Raw genomic sequence first — 17,413 nt, 5'->3', positions numbered from 1 at the left:
ATATAGTGCAATAAATAGTGTATATTGTTTAGTGTATAAAGTATTTGGATTACTTAAAACTAATGGAATTAGGGTTTACAAGTCAGATAAAACCAGACAAAGTTAGCTTCCTGCACAACAATGGAGTTGAAGAGAAAATAGCAGAAGACTTGTATCCTCCTGATGCTGAGAAGAAGAAAGACTTCTAGCGTTGAAACTTTTACTTATACAGAAAAACTATAAACACGATGGGAGCATAAGTTAAAGTCACAATACAGAAGAAAACCAGAAGCCAAACTGCAGCAGATTTACTGGTATTCATTATGTCACTGGAGCCAAAGCAATGCACAGACTCAGCAGCAGTGAACCAAAGGGTTTAACTGTACTTTGGTCCAGGTGGAATGAAAAGTATTGAATAAAAAAAAAGAAGACAGAATATATACTTTTAAAGAATCTTCATTGAGACCAAGTCACTATTTGTAAATATCACTTGTGAAAAAATTGTTGCCTATTTCTGAAATTGCACATCTCCACTTACATGACCGTCACTAATACAGGAAAGCTGCTTCTGTCAGTGAAGATGCTTAATGCTCAGTATATAATGCACATGCTTGTTTGTTATCTGCCACTGTTCCTCTGATTCTCAGTGGCCTTGTGTCTCATGTTACTGAGCAGTGATTAGCTACAGTCTGAGCAGAGCCTCTACAATGCTCTCTTTTAACGGTGATTATTAGTGAAAATGGAAATCAACGGGAAATTGTTCAGTTTGAACAGGTAAAGCACAATCAGATGAAAAAATATCTCCACTTTGACAGCACTTCAATCTCATAGAAAATAGTTCATGGTGTCCTACAAGGCTCTATACTGGGAGAAGGTTTTTTTCACAAGTTTAATACAACTAATGCGTAAAGTCTTTTACTGTTTTTACTGTATTTACTTAAATTGTAAATCATCCTCACATTTCTGTAGCTGCAGCAACTCAGTGTTGCTTCATGACGTGAATAGACGATTGTTGTAACAACCACTCACCCAATTAACCAGAATCTACAAAGTGAGGAAGTGAGAGGGGGACGAGGTCCTGTGTTTTCTTATTTTATGAATTATCTACCACTATGTGAGCTCCTCCTGTTAAAACTCTAAATGTTACTCAATGACGATGAGGTCAGTTCTGTGTATATAAAGAATTACCTCTGTAGAGTAGACAACAGATTTCACCTTTGAATCTCACAAAGCTCACTTTGTATTCGACAGGTAAGATCGATCTATTTTAAACTCATTTAGACGAGACCAAGCATTTGGGAAATGTGCTCAGCTTGTTACTGTATAATGCAAATGTTAACACTCTTTTTGTTCTTATGTTGTTTTTGTAGGATGAAGTTCGCTGCCGCCTTCCTGGTGTTGTCCATGGTTGTCCTCATGTCTGGACCTGGAGAGTGTGGTTCTCTAAAGGCAATCTCAAATGGTTTAACAGGTACATTCAAGGAATTCATTTGCTTTTTACATTGCAAATATTTGTATATAACAGCTGATAAATCGCATATATCAGTAGTCAATATGTTTGGCCAATTAGAATCACTTTGATTTCAATAATAATCAATAACACCCTAAAAGGCCTTTGATTAGCATGTTCCGTCAATGAAATGGACATTGTAAATTATTTTGATTCTCACATGCACCGACCTGCTGCGGCAGCATTTGAAATCAAATTTGTCTCAGAAGAATTCTTTGTACGTTTTTCTAGGCAATTTAATCTTCCATTAATCGGATTAGTTTTTTAAATATAGAATACCTGGTTCTCTATTAGAAAATAATAAAACATACATTCTGATTTTACCAGTCAATAATTAACACTACTTAAAAGTACGCATAAAACATCATCTGTATGTATAACTGTTTACTAATAGTCCCAATAATTGTGTAATGGAAATGTATTAATTGTCATTTAATATCATTTGCTTGAATTTAACACTATGTGCTTTTTGTTTGTTTTTACAACGGTTGGAGGTTTTCTCCATGGGTAAGGACTTCTACCATCATTCATGTGTATTTTTATAGTATTATCATCAATGCTGTTATTGACAACATCTATTGTCTCTCTGACTCTCCATCAGAATGAACCAAGGGCGTCAAAGTAACGACGAGCAGCAGGAACTCGACAAGCGCTTAGACGATGACAGCCCCAGTCTTATTTTTTTTGACTGAAGAGGTCGCCCTGAAGGAACTTTTGAATTGATATGAAATGCTTCTTGCTTTTCAATGAAATAAATCAAACATTTACCCGCAACAGCAACCATGACTGCATATATGTTCTTTTGCATTGATGTATTGTTGAGCAACATTTGAATAATTTGGGAAAACTGAGAAAAAATCTAAATTTTTGGATGTCAAAACATTTTTCTGTGTCTCATTCAAATATAAGATTTAAGAAATGACAATGAAGACTCCTGTAATCTCACTATATAGATCTTTTAACTTTTGGGGGATTTAAATCCAAGTTACTACAAAGAGTATTAAAACTTCTAACTAATAACTAATAACACATTCATACAAAACATTTACTGCACGTTTGTTACACACTGTAAAGTAACTGCAATCCAATATACTGCAGTTAATTGTGTATATTGTTTAGTATATAAAGTATTTGGGTAACTTTAAACCAGGGGTCTTCAACGTTTTTCAGGCCAAGGACCACCAAACGGGTGGAGAGATGGAGCAGGGACCCACATACTATATATATTGTATCAAAAAAAAAATTATATTAAACTGGGCCTAGTACTATGTATAAACATAGCTACCCTGGTATTGTGCATTCAATACTAAGCTATTCAAATAATACACAGGTTAATATATTCACGTTTTTATTTTAAACATGTGCAAGGTATAGGAGCTGCACTGCGTGCATTGGTGACTGAAAGATAACATCTTCCATTTATCTGTTCGCTACAATATGTTGGAATTTTTTTCATTTTTAATTGGTGGAATGAAAAGTATTGAATAAAAAAACAAGACAGAATATGCATATTTTTTTTAATAATATTTAGTGGAATTAAATATCAGTCAGGAGAATACGTGTTGTTGTGTTGGCAGGATGCATCACTCTGTCAAGTAAACACAAGAACTTTAAGAAAGATGGATACGATCTCAAGGAAACCTCCATTTACTATACGATTTATATAAAATACATACAAATAATATTTAAAAAACAACAATACAGTCAGAGATAACTTCATGGAGAAGTCTATATTTATATTTGTGGGCTGCACATTCATGCTGCCTGTTCTATCACATCTGAGTGTGGAGGTCACTGACATTTACTGAACTCAACGTCTACCCCTCTAATGCATTTGGAATTAAGGTTAAGCACTTTGTTATATGTCTTGACTGTATTGATACTAAATGTACAGTGTTACAAATACAGTTAAAACAAGATGAAACAAGAGATACGAGGTGTCGAAAGCTTCAGCATAAATGTGCTGATCGCTGATAGCTGATCTCACACAACACCGGTGATTTGGCATTAAAATGACCACCTTTTTATTCTTTTTTTTTTGTCGGACGAAGCTCTACGCCGCCTTCCTCATGTTGTTCATGGTCTTCGTCATGTTTGAACCTGTAGAGTGTTTTTTTGGAATGCTTTCTCACAGGGGCCACCATGGTGGGGTCACGGAAGTTATTTGATTATTACATAGCAAATATTTGAACGAAACCATATGAGCAGCCGATATATTTGTTCAAGCAGAATCACTTTTATTTCAATAATAATCAAAATAACAATCAAAAAGGCCTTTGATTAGCATGTTCCTTCAATGAAATTAATATTGAGGTTTATTTTGATCCTCACATGCACCGACCTGCTGCAGCAACAATTGAAATCAAATTTGTCCCAAAAGAAACTTAGCTAAAATTTTCTAGGCGATTTAATCTTTGCATAAATTGGATTTGTTTAAAAAAATATAAAATAACTGGATCTTTATGCTAAAATAATAAAACATACCAGTCAAGATTGAAAACTACTAAAAAGTATGTTGAAAACATCATCTGTATGTTTAGTTGGTTAACTGTTAACTAATACTCCAAATAATTGTGTGATGGAAATCTATAAACTGTCATTTAATATACTTTGCTTGAGTTTATCACCATGTCTTTTTGTTTGTTTTTACACAGGTGGCAGGTTGCTCCATGGGTTAGGGACTTTATAACATCATGACTGTGTAAGTTTAATAGTATTATCATCAGTACTGTTATTAACAACTTCTCTTGACTCCCTGACTCTCTCCATCAGACTCATCGATGGTGGTTACGAAGAGCAGCAGGAACTCGACAAACACGTAGTCTATTACAACCCCCGATCTACTCCTCTGCATTTCAGTGGCCTTATGTCTCATGTTACCGAGCAGTGATTAGCTACAGTCTGAGCAAAGTTTCTACGAATCTCTCTTTTAACGGTGAGCATTAGTGAAAATAGAATTCAACAGGAAATTGTTTACTTTAAAAAGGCAAAGCACAGGCAGATGAAACATATCTCCACTTTGACAGCACTTCAATCTCTTAGATCATGGTGTCGTACAAGGCTCTATACTGGAAACAGTTATTTTTCACAAGATTAATAAAACTAATGTCTAAGGTCTTCTATTTCTTTTACTCTATTTACTTAAACTGCAAATCATTCTCACATTTCTGGAGCTGCAGCCACTAAGTGCTGCTTCATGAAGTGAATAGAAGATGGCTTTAACAACCACTCAACCAATTAACCAGAATCTCCAAAGTAAGGAAGTGTTAGGACTTGTCCTGTGTTTTCTAGTTGTTGAATCATCTACCACTATGTGAGCTCCTCCTATTATAACTCTAAATGTTACACAATGACATTGAAGTCAGTTTTGTGTATATAAAGAGTTGCCTCTGTTGTTAACAGTAGACAACAGATTTCACCTTTGAATCTCACAAAGCTCACTTTGTATTCGACAGGTAAGATCGATATTTAAAAACGAAGTTAGACGAGACCAAGCATTTGGAAATGTGCTCAGCTTGTAACTGTATAATGCAATTGTTAACAAACTTTTTATTTCTGTTGTTGTTTTTGTAGGATGAAGTTCACTGCCACCTTCATCTTGTTGTTCATCTTCGTCCTCATGGTTGATCTCGGAGAAGGTCGTCGTCAGAAAAAGGGGTCGAAGGGAAAGGGGTCGAAGGGAAAGGGCAGATGGTTGTCAAGGATTGGTAAAGGTAGAATCATGGAATTAATTTGCTTTTTTCTTGCAAATAGTTTTTATATAACATTGCTGGAAAACCACAAAAATAAGTAGTCAATATATTTGGCCAAATAGAATCAATTTGATTTCAATAATAATCAAAATAACAACCTAAAAGGCCTTTGATTAGCATGTTCCTTCAATGAAATGGACGTTGTAATTTATTTTGATTCTCACATGCACCGACCTGCTGCGGCAACATCTGAAATCAAATTTGTCTCAGAAGAGTTAAAAGTACAGTGTTATAATAAAATAAAATAATACAACACACATTCTGATTTTACCAGTCAAGATAGAACACTACTTAAAAGTATGTATAAAACATTATCTGCATGTATAATTGTTTAACTATTATCTAACAGTCCTAATAATTGTGTTATGGAAATGTATTAACTGTCATTAAATATCATTTGCTTGATGTTATTATCATGTTTTTGTTTGTTTTTACACAGGTGCCGGGATACTTGGCGGGGCGGCCATTGAGTAAGGACTTCTACCATCATGACTGTGTAATTTTTAGAGTATTATGACAAGTACTGTTATTGACAACTTCTCTTGTCTCGCTGACTCTCTCCATCAGTGCCTTGTTGAATAGGCAGGGGCAGGGGCAGGGGCAGGATTACGACTACCAGCAGGGGCAGGAATACGAGCGGCTCGCCAAGCGCTCAGACGATGACAGCCCCAGTCTTATTGTTTTTGACTGAAGAAGTCGCCCTGAAGGAACCTTCAGATGATATATAATGCTTCTTGCTTTTCAATGAAATAAATCATACATTTACCCGCAACAGCAACCATGACTGGATATATGTTCTTTTGCATTGATGTATTGTTGAGCGACATTTGAATAATTTGGGAAAACAAAGAAAGAATCTCAATTTTCGGATGTCAAAACATTTCTGTGTTTCCTATTCAAATATGAGATTTAACAATGACAATGAAGACTCCTCTAATCTCATTGTATAGATATTTTAACTGTTGGGGGGTTTAAATCAATGTTACTACAAAGTGTACTATAACTTCTTACTGATAACTAATAAAACATTCATACAAAACATTTACTGCACGATTTTACACACTGCAATCCAATATAGTGCAATAAATAGTGTATATTGTTTAGTGTATAAAGTAGTTGGATAACTTTAAACTAATGGAATTAGGGTTTACAAGTCAGATAAAAACAGACAAAGTTGGCTTCCTGAAAAAACAAAAAAATGGTCTAACAACCCAAACATTTGCGACCCCCCTGCAGTATCTCCGCGGACCCCCCAGGGGTCACGGACCCCCTGTTGAAGACCTCTGCTTTCAACTAATGGAATTAGGGTTTACAAGTCAGATAAAACCAGACAAAGTTGGCTTCCTGCACAACAATGGAGAGGAAGAGAAAACAGCAGAAGACTTGTATCCTCCTGATGCTGAGAAGTCAAAAGAAGAAATACTTGTAGCCTTGATACTTTTACTTATACAGAAAAACTATAAACACGATGGGAGCATAAGTTAAAGTCACAATACAGAAGAAAACCAGAAGCCAAACTGCAGCAGATTTACTGGTATTCATATGTCACTGGAGCCAAAGCAATGCACAGACTCAGCAGCAGTGAACCAATGGGTTTAACTGTACTTTTGTCCAGGTGGAATGAAAAGTATTGAATAAAAAACAAGACAGAATATGCATATTTTTTTTAATAATATTTAGCGGAATTAAATATGAGTCAGGAGAATACGTGTTGTTGTGTTGGCAGGATGCATCACTCTGTCAAGTAAACACAATAACTTTTAGAAAGATGGATACGATCTCAAGGAAACCTCCATTTACTATATGATTTATATTAAATACGTACAAATAATATTAAAAAAACAAACAATACAGTCAGAGATAACTTCATGGAGAAGTCTATATTTATATTCGTGAGCTGCACATTCATGCTGCCTGTTCTATCACATCTGAGTGTGGAGGCCACTGACGTTTACTGAACTCAACGTCTACCCCTCTAATGCATTTGGAATTGAAGTTAAGCACTTTGTTATTTGTCTTCACTGTATTGATACTAAATGTACAGGGTTACAAATACAGTTAAAACAAGATGAAACAAGAGAGACGAGGTGTCGAAAGCTTCAGCATCAATGTGCTGATCGCTGATAGCTGATCTATAAAAATAACAGGATCTTTATGCTAAAATAATAAAACATACATTCTGATGTTACCAGTCAAGATTGAAAACTACTTAAAAGTATGTTTAAAACATCATCTGTATGTTTAATTGTTTAACAGTTAACTAATAGTCCAAATAATTGTGTAATGGAAATGTGTTAATTGTCATTTAATATACTTTGCTTGAGTTTATCACCATGTCTTTTGTTTGTTTTTACACAGGTGGCAGGTTGATCCATTGGTAAGGGACTTCTACCATGATGACTGTGTTAGTTTAATAGTATTATCATCAGTACTGTTATTAACAACTTCTCTTGACGCCCTGACTCTCTCCATCAGACTCATCGATGGTGGTTATGCCTTAGGTCTCATGTTACCGAGCAGTGATTAGCTACAGTCTGAGCAAAGTTTCTATGATTCTCTCTTTTAACGGTGAGCATTAGTGAAAATAGAATTCAACGGGAAATTGTTCAGTTTAAACAGGCAAAGCACAGGCAGATGAAACATATCTCCACTTTGACAGCACTTCAATCTCATAGAAAATAGTTCACGATGTCCTACGTGACTCTATACTGGGAGCAGTTCTTTTTCACAAGATTAATAAAACTAATGTCTAAGGACTTCTACTAGTTTTACTCTATTGACTTAAACTGCAAATCATCCTCACATTTCTGGAGTTGCAGCCACTAAGTGTTAGCCTGGATGCCAGACGAACATAGCCCCGCCCACAACATTTTAGGTCGGGAAGTTCGGTCTGGAGTCGCTCCGTTGAGGAGAAATTATGCCCGACCGGGCCAATCAGATTGTCAGGGCGGGCTTTATACGATGATGGACAGATGATCAACGGTAACGTAATCAACCACGTCATCAAAGTGCCCTCGGGTTGAATTCATTTTCAACAAACATGCCTGCCGCTGGCGAGCTGAGATGTGTAGATGCTGCCATTGAGTCTGTTTTAGAAGACATCGACAGCGCATTCATTTTGAAAGAGGAACACAGAACGTGGAGGCGACGCCAAAGCACCGCGCTAATCCCTATCGCCCCGGCGCTTGGCTGTTCACACCGGACACTGAAGCGACGCTGAACCGCCGGGCAGCGCTAATAATATCACCCGTTGATCCAGTAGATTAAAAGCATATACTTACTTGTTGCTCCAACATTAAGCAACAGCGTCCCAACATTTGTCTTTTTTGGTGTTGTCTTTGTACAACATGTTCCGAGGATCATACAACTCACTGTACTTCTCCACTTCAATTATTAATTTAATGTCATCCATGTTGAAGAACTTCGCTGTTTGCTCCGTTAAATGTCGGGTGTCGGGGGTAAATTACGTATTCTCCACTCAAGCCTATGTGGAGAATACGTAGCCCCCTCTCTCGCTCTTTTTATCTGTATCACTGCTTGTGTGGCTGTAGTGGATGGGAAGAGGGGGACATTTAATAATGTCCGCGAGCCGGTGTGACCGGCACAAAGTTTTAACATGGGAGTGGATGGGAGCCAGCTGTTATTTAAGGCTTGGCGCTGCGCTGAAGCGTCCGGTGTGAACCCGGCGTTAGTAAATAACTCACAATGCGTTGCTTAGCATACGTCACATACTACGTTGCTCTGATTGGTTGTAGGTCTATCCAATTGAGCGAAGAAGAATTTTACTTCCTGGTCAGTTGAAACACGCCCCATAATCACAGCCCAATGGAGCGGTCTCAGACTCACATTCTGACTAGAATTGTGAGTCTGACAACGTCAGGCTAACTAAGTGTTGCTTCATGAAGTGAATAGACGATTGTTGTAACAACCACTCAACCAATTAACCAGAATCTCCAAAGTGAGGAAGTGATAGGAGTAGTTCTGTGTTTTCTAGTTGTTGAATTATCAACCACTATGTGAGCTCCTCCTGTTAAAACTCTAAATGTTACACAATGACGATGAAGTCAATTATGTGTATATAAAGAGTTGCCTCTGTAGAGTAGACAACAGATTTCACCTTTGAATCTCACAAAGCTCACTTTGTATTCGACAGGTAAGATCGATTTTTTAAAACTCATTTAGACGAGACCAAGCATTTAGGAAAATGTACTCAGCTTGTTACTGTATGATGCAAATGTTAACGATCTTTTTATTTCTGTTGTTGTTTTTGTAGGATGAAGTTCACCGCCACCTTCCTCATATTGTTCATCTTCATCCTCATGGTTGATCTCGGAGAGAGTCGTTGGCCTGGGCGCCGTCGTAAGCCCTCTCGTAAGCCCTCTCGTAGGCCCTCTCATAAGCCCTCTCGTAAGCCCCCTCATACGGACGATTTTCTTGGCGGCGTGATTGGCGGGATTGGTTCAGGTAGAGTAATGGAATTAATTTGGTTTTTACATTGCAAATATTTTTTATATTACATTGCTGGCAAGTTACACAAATAAGTAGTCAATATATTTTGCCAAATAGAATCAATTTGATTTCAATAATAATCAAAATAACAACCTAAAAGGCCTTTGATTAGCATGTTCCTTCAATGAAATGGACATAGTAATTTATTTTGATTCTCACATGCACCAACCTGCTGCGGCAACATTTGAAATCTAATTTGTCTCAGAAGAATTTAAAGTACACTGCTATAGGAGAGTTAATCTTTCCATTACTCAGATCTTTTTTTAAACCAATAGTTTAAAAATGTTTAACTGTTAACTGATAGTCCTAATAATTGTGTTCTGGAAATGCCTTAATTGTCATTTAATATAATTTGCTTGAGTTTATCATCATGTGTTTTTTACACAGGTCTCGGGGGGCTTGCCGTGGACGCCCTTGGGTAAGGACTTCCACCATCAATACTGTGTATTTTTATAGTATTATCATCAGTACTGTTATTCACAACTTCTCTTGTCTCACTGACTCTCTCCAGCAATGCCATAATGCCGGGGCAGGACTACGAGCAGGCGCAGGGGCAGGATTACGAGGAGCAGCAGGAGCTCGCCAAGCGCTCAGACGATGACAGCCCCAGTCTCATTTTTTTTGACTGAAGAAGTCGCCCTGAAGGAATCTTCAGATCATATATAATGCTTCTTGCTTTTCATTGAAATAAATAAAACATTTAGCCTCAACAGCAACCATGACTGGATATATGTTCTTTTGCATTGATGTGTTTTTGAGCGACATTTGAATAATTTGGGAAAACTGAGAAAAATCTAAATTTTAGGAAGTCAAAACATTTCTCTGTGTCTTATTCAAATATGAGATTTAAGAAATTACAATGAAGACTCCCCTAATCTTACTGTACAGATATTTTAACTGTTGGTGGGTTTAACTCAATGTTACAACAAAGAGTAATAAAACTTCTAAATGATAACTTATTACACATTCATACAAAGCATTTACTGCATGTTTGTTACACACTTTAAAGTAACTGCAATCCAATAGAGTGCAATAAATAGAGTATAGTGTTTAGTGTATAAAGTATTTGGATTACTTCTATCTGATGGATTTATTACAACAATAGAGTGGAAGAGAAAACAGGAGAAGACTTGTATCCTCCTGATGCTGAGACAAAGAAAGACTTGTAGCGTATATACTTTTACTTATACAGAAAAACTAAAGTCACAATACAGAAGAAAACCAGAAGCCAAACTGCAGGAGATTTACTGGTATTCATATGTCACTGGAGCCAAAGCAATGCACAGACTCAGCAGCATTGAACCAAAGGGATTATATTTTTTATATAATATTTAGTGGAATTAAATATGAGTCAGGAGAATACGTGTTGTTGTGTCGGCAGGATGCATCACTCTGTCAAGTAAACACAAGAACTTTAAGAAAGATGGATACGATCTCAAGGAAGCCTCCATTTACTATATGATTTATATAAAATACGCACAAATTGAAAACAACAACAATACAGTCAGAGATAACTTCATGGAGATGTCTATATTTATATTTGTGAGCTGCACATTCATGCTGTCTGTTCTATCACATCTGAGTGTGGAGGTCACTGACATTTACTGAACTCAACGTCTACCCCTCTAATGCATTTGGAGTTAAGGTTAAGCACTTTGTTATTTGTCTTTACTGTATTGATACTAAATGTACAGTGTTACAAATACAGTTAAAACAAGATGAAACAAGAGATACGAGGTGTCGAAAGCTTCAGCATAAATGTGCTGATCGCTGATAGCTGATCTTACACAACACCGGTGATTTGGCATTAAAATGACCAACTTTTTATTCTTTTTTTTTTGTCGGACGAAGCTCTACGCCGCCTTCCTCATGTTGTTCATGGTCTTCGTCATGTTTGAACCTGTAGAGTGTTTTTTTGGAATGCTTTCTCACGGGGGCGACCATGGTGGGGTAACGGTAGTTATTTGATTATTACATGGAAAATATTTGAACGAAACCATATGAGCAGCCGATATATTTGTTCAAGCAGAATCACTTTTATTTCAATAATAATCAAAATAACAATCCAAAAGGCCTTTGATTAGCATGTTCCTTCAATGAAATTAATATTGAGGTTTATTTTGATCCTCACATGCACCGACCTGCTGCAGCAACAATTGAAATCAAATTTGTCCCAAAAGAAACTTAATTAACATTAAGTTTAATTAACATAACCCCTCTAATGCATTTGGAATTGAAGTTAAGCACTTTGTTATTTGTCTTCACTGTATTGATACTAAATGTACAGGGTTACAAATACAGTTAAAACAAGATGAAACAAGAGAGACGAGGTGTCGAAAGCTTCAGCATCAATGTGCTGATCGCTGATAGCTGATCTTACACAACACCGGTGACTTGGCATCAAAATGACCACCTGCAAACTTCCCCAACACATCAGCAAGTATCACACTCACTACTTCTTCAAGCTTCACTCAGGCTCCTCACACACACTCAGGTTTAGTTTTATGCTTTGATACATAAAAGTATCACATAATATCCGAGTTCTTTCATAAATGATCTTCCAAAAACATAGTTTCCGTCAAGCTTTGGTGAATAAGTGGGATCTGTTTTTTACTGTAAGACATAATTTGTATTTTTGTGTACACCGAGAGCAGCAGAGTAGTGAAACCACACCAGCTGCTCATTTCAATCCCCAACTAAGTTTTCTGTGCAGGTTTCAACAAGTTTAAACTCTTTAAGACCATAATGAGTGAAATTCAAGACGTATGTCAACCACGACAGATGTGAAGGAACATCAGAGTCCCAGAATTACTGACACTTCCCTGTAAATGAAGGACCCGAGTCGAGAAGAACCCTGGAAACTCCACGTTATCTTTCAGACAGCAAAGCTTAAGTGTAGTTATCAGTTCCACGTTGGTCTCATTAGTAGTTTTAAGACAGCGTGCTACTATCCGTATCGTTTAGAAAGAACTACAACACACACAGACTTTACAAACCAAGCATGCCACCATATATATCCTCTTGAGACATTATTTCAAATTGAACTGAAAGAAAGAAAAATACCTACCTGAACATATTTTTTTTTTTCCGCGTATATTTACAGCTTTAAGGCCAGAAATTCTGCTTTATGAATTTGAGACTATTTAAAACCCTGCGGAGAACAGGGTATAATGTTTTTATTTTTAATTCCATCAAATCCACAATTTCTACATAGCACATTTCATCACATGGGTTGAATTGTGAAGAAAGAGCAATGACATATTAAAAATGTAATGGCTGAAACCGTCTGTGTTTGTATTTGTGTATTACTCAAGACATGACATTTTAAAAAACCCACTATATACAGTTTCTTCACATGTATTTCAGACAAAGTGGAAGTTGGGTTTGTAGAAGTTACATAAGAAGTGGAGATTAGATCAACAGCCTCCGCCTGCGCAACATGATATTGCACAATATTTTTTGTTAAAAATGCAAAATGGACAAATACTTCACTCAGGCTGAACAACTGGATTAGCTACTGCCCCTGTTAGGAGACAGGTAACCCACAACCCTCCGCCTCAGTTTCACATCACCTGGGCCTCTCAGCTCTCTCCTGTCGATCTATCGTGAGGTAAGACGTCAGAGTTTCACCCTCACTAGTAAATCTAAAGGCCTGGATCCACACGACCTGCTGTAACTGAGGGTCTTTGTTTTCCAGGATGAAGTACCTCATGATCTTTCTGGTGCTGTCGCTGGTCGTATTCATGGCCGAACCCGGGGAGGGGTTTTTCAGGCATCTCAAAGCCATCTTTAAAGGTGCAAGGCGAGGATGGAGAGGTAAATCGCAGCCGAAAGACTTCATCTGGATTTGGGCTGAAGGTTTCTTGAATAAGAAAATTAGGCTGGGAACCTTGGGCCTGTGGAACAGCTACTGTTCACTGATATGTTTTCCTGCAGCCAACAGGAATCTCAAATAAAGCTGTAACATCAGAGTTGTTGATTATAACCTGTCCTAAGAAAACATATTTTACATTAATACAATTGTGTCTGATTATAATTTATTTAAGAATCCGTTTTGTTGGGGTACATGGGTTTATATAATCAGTGGTATATAGGGGAGATATTTTAAACGTAAACAAGTGATCTTTAGTAATGACATGATACTATTAAACTGTGTTGATGCCATTTTATTCTCCTTTTCTGTTTAGAATATAGAGATAACAAAAACCTGAGGAATGCTGCAAGGTAATAATTATATTCTAATAACTGTTGTTAGTAGTAAAGTGCCAAACCCAGACCTCCTTTTAATGTTTTATTGGGATGTATTGTATATTTATAGATATTATCTGCTTTCTGTTTTATTTATCCTGTAAAGTGTCTTTTTAGAATTGTTATTATTATTAATGTTCCTGATATTAAAGTTTATCATATAGAGTTCATACAATGATAAAACTCCCACAATCCTATTTTATACTCCTTCAACTGCATGTGTCACAGTAAGTTTGGTCTAATTGTGACCATAATAAAGACTCATGACGGATGTTATGCACTTTAATTAGCTCAAGATGAATAACTGTGGATTTTTAAGAAGACCAATTGTGTGAAGTTAAACTTTTGTCCTACTTCCTTTCCTCAGTCAGAGTGCGCAGCAGGACGACGACTCACAACCTCCATATGATGAGAGATGGTGATGATTTGAGTCTATGGTTCGGTTCAGGGGTCGATGCCATTTGAATAATCTGCTCTGCGCTTCGCAATGTAAACAACAAACAAACAAAAGGATGCTTTTCGGATTTGGACACAAGTTCAACGCCTCGCTCTTGCTACTTCCCTGTTGAATAAAACTGCAAATCAAAAAGTCAAACCTCTGGGTGATGTTTTTAATTCAGTTAACGTAGCACACGACACAAATACTGATGGATCAGGCGTCAGCTAATGGCGCAACACATCCCAGAATTAACAGAACAAAGAATGCAAAGGAAACAGAGAATAGAAAAAGAGTAGAAGAGTGAACACCTCGGCCCAGTAGAGTAACACACTGCCCACATCTCGCAGATATTTGCGTGAGTCCTTTTGAGTGAGTCCATCAGGAGCCATGCAAAACACTGTAACTCACAAGGTCAAAGAAAGAGAAATCCTGAGAGCTCAGAATCGAAAGGGTTAATTTCTGACCTGCAAGTGTTTGACTCAGTTGTGTTTGTGTAATCGTGTTCATAAACAAAGAAACTAAATAACGTAAATTCAGGACCCATGTAAACTACTGTATACTACTACACACCCACACTGAAAAAGTACTTAAAAAAAATAGAAATGAAGGTATTATGTTGATTATACATCTGCTAAGATGTTAATGCATTGACCCTGAATATATCAGCAGGGAGAAGCACAGAGCAAGTAACAGGAAGTTAAGTGTCAAAGGACTCAGAGGACGTGTCAGAATATTCTTCAGTGTCATCGTGTTGATCGCTCATTGATGTGTTTGCACTGTAACGATGAGTTGACTTTTACGGTGACAAGCTGCAAACACCCTTCACACATCAGGCTGGATCAGAATGGAAATAATCACACGTGTGTAGGGGCCTGATGTTTAGTGCTGATCCAAACAAAAAGTCTGGTTTTGGTGAATTCAATGCAGTTTTATAAGGAGACAGTTGGGCCCTGCACTGACCTGAGAGCCATTCCAGTTAACATATGGTGTGTTTGGTGATGTGCAATAGAAAAACACATGGTCTGCTCCAGTGTGATTGTTATTCTCAGTTGCTCTCTTGGTCTAAATAGCAAGAAATTGGAGGGACTGTAGTAATTTTCACAGAAAACGGAGCATTAACCACTTTGGAAAATCCTCAACTCCATCAGCTATTTTTAAAGCTATGAGGCTTTATTTCAACGTTAAAAAATAAACTCAAGGAATAAATTCAATTTTAAGTTCATGGTTGACAGAGGAACAAACATCCAGTCAAATTAGGCTGATGTGCAAAAGCTTCAGCCTGTTTGTTCTATGGTTTCTCCTCCAAAGCTCAACGTGAGTCACGGCTTCGTCCAAAAGCAGCTAAATGAGTGAATATCAGATTATTTGCATCTCGTGTTCTGTGACGTAACCAGTCTGAATCTTTTCTTAAGCCCCTATCTGAAGCTTAAAGCAGATAACACAGCATGGAGGCACAACTTATGATGTATCCACAGGTCTGAATGGAATGTATATATCCCATGTAAAGAGAATCAGAAGTTGTGTCTTTGTGTTGTCATGTCACTTTATTCTGAACCTGAGGAGCCAACGATCGCTCATATGCACCAGAGAGAAAGTGTCATTTTTTAAAATTAATATCGTCTTTATACCTCCACTGCTTTTCTACTTTATAGATTCTCTCCATGAAATGTGACAGTGACAGAAACTCAGGTAAAAACACATGCTCTCAAATCTCATTAGAAGAGAAGACACTATTTTCAGTGACATAAATTCGAGCCAACAATTATTTCTGATAATGTGATTTTCTTTCTTAGACACGAGGGAAACAGAAAAGAGTCTAGGACCTGAAATTCATCACGTTTTAAGGTTTTCTTCAGTTGAGTCTCATCCAGTGACTCTGAAAGTCTTTACTGCCTTATAGCAAGGCCAACACACACAAACTGAGACTCACACTCACACCTCCAGACACTTTAGAGTCAGACTAATTTTTGACTAACCCCAATCTGTGTGAGGAAGCCGGAGTATCCCGACAAACACAGGTAGAAACATGCAAAATCCCAATAAGTAGCTTTTCCATGTGACGTTAACCGTGTGAGGCCTCGTGCTTCAGTCTGATCTGAGAGCAGCTGATGTGCAGTTAGGAGGCTGAGGTGTCAGAGATAGTGGATGATGGATCTCTCTCGCTGTCGCCTGCAGACAGCACAGAGGGCATCACGGACCTGCACTGAAATGACACCTGCATCTCCCCCATGAAGAAGAAAAGGACAAACACACACCAGGCCAGCGAGCCGAGTTTGTTTAGGGGCTCCGCTTAAAACATATTGATCGGAAATGAGATGTGGTCAGAGGAGGGACAGGGCTAGAACGTTAGAGGTGTGTGTGTGTGTGTGTGTGTGTGTGTGTGTGTGTGTCTTTGTGTGTGAGGGTCGACCGTGTCATTGGCACTGGTTGTTTACCTAAAGGCGATTGCCGGGCCTCACACACAAGCCTTTTCCCAGACAGAGGCACGTGGTAAATAATAGAGGAGCTGTGACAGAGGGCAGACGCACACAAACACAGATCAGCAGCAAGGTTAAAGACGGGGGGGTGTAACGGGAGAGCGCTCTATCGACACGTCATCAATACACGAGGCCGCTCTCTTCTCCAGAGCAGAGAGGAAGGCGAGCGAGGAAGAGCGGTGGTCAGCATGGATCCTGACATCTGCATATCAAATGCATGAGAGGTCTGAATTCCTCAGTGACAGGTCAGTCGATGTGGAGTCAGGTGACTCCCACTTCCTCACATTACACTCTCTCACCGCTCATAAGCCGTCGGAGATCAGGTGTGATAATAACAATCCTGTGGTTTCCTCCACAGACACAGTGTCACTGCATCATCTCATGGATTCATCACTGTTTATCCATCTTTGGCCCCGGAGGGACGGAACGTGCACGATGATCAAAGGCAAATAAAACCAGTAGAATTATTACTTCGAAGAAATCAATGAAAAAGAAGACA

The 17,413-nt window shown here is 37.9% G+C and overlaps 3 protein-coding genes across 3 annotated transcripts in view; 2 read left to right on the top strand and 1 right to left on the bottom strand.

Moving 5' to 3' along the window:
* LOC128459920 (exostosin-1) overlaps nucleotides 1-17,413 on the bottom strand; it is a 180,328-nt gene that overhangs the window by 81,022 nt on the left and 81,893 nt on the right.
* On the top strand, nucleotides 4,811-6,019 carry LOC128459922 (pleurocidin-like peptide WF4). Its single transcript, XM_053444882.1, has 4 exons — nucleotides 4,811-4,944; nucleotides 5,063-5,202; nucleotides 5,681-5,711; nucleotides 5,809-6,019. The coding sequence occupies exons 2-4, from the start codon at nucleotides 5,064-5,066 to the stop codon at nucleotides 5,930-5,932; spliced, it is 294 nt and encodes a 97-aa protein (XP_053300857.1). The 5' UTR covers nucleotides 4,811-4,944; nucleotide 5,063; the 3' UTR covers nucleotides 5,933-6,019.
* Nucleotides 9,242-10,466, top strand: LOC128459921 (pleurocidin-like peptide WF4). Its single transcript, XM_053444881.1, has 4 exons — nucleotides 9,242-9,394; nucleotides 9,515-9,705; nucleotides 10,138-10,168; nucleotides 10,262-10,466. Exons 2-4 carry the CDS (start codon nucleotides 9,516-9,518, stop codon nucleotides 10,377-10,379), a joined length of 339 nt encoding a protein of 112 aa, XP_053300856.1. The 5' UTR covers nucleotides 9,242-9,394; nucleotide 9,515; the 3' UTR covers nucleotides 10,380-10,466.

Source organism: Pleuronectes platessa, chromosome 17 (genome assembly GCF_947347685.1).
Source record: "Pleuronectes platessa chromosome 17, fPlePla1.1, whole genome shotgun sequence".
In the NCBI taxonomy this organism is placed as follows: domain Eukaryota; kingdom Metazoa; phylum Chordata; class Actinopteri; order Pleuronectiformes; family Pleuronectidae; genus Pleuronectes; species Pleuronectes platessa.
This window is presented reverse-complemented; position numbering and strand designations above follow the sequence as displayed.

Bases quoted from the DNA above. Each gene is read 5' to 3' on its own strand.
- LOC128459922 (XM_053444882.1), top strand. From the start codon at position 5,064: ATGAAGTTCACTGCCACCTTCATCTTGTTGTTCATCTTCGTCCTCATG. The intron at 5,203-5,680 runs GTAGAATCATGG...GTTTTTACACAG, and splicing joins GTTGTCAAGGATTGGTAAAG to GTGCCGGGATACTTGGCGGG. The intron at 5,712-5,808 runs GTAAGGACTTCT...TCTCTCCATCAG, and splicing joins CTTGGCGGGGCGGCCATTGA to TGCCTTGTTGAATAGGCAGG.
- LOC128459921 (XM_053444881.1), top strand. From the start codon at position 9,516: ATGAAGTTCACCGCCACCTTCCTCATATTGTTCATCTTCATCCTCATG. The intron at 9,706-10,137 runs GTAGAGTAATGG...TTTTTTACACAG, and splicing joins GATTGGCGGGATTGGTTCAG to GTCTCGGGGGGCTTGCCGTG. The intron at 10,169-10,261 runs GTAAGGACTTCC...GACTCTCTCCAG, and splicing joins CTTGCCGTGGACGCCCTTGG to CAATGCCATAATGCCGGGGC.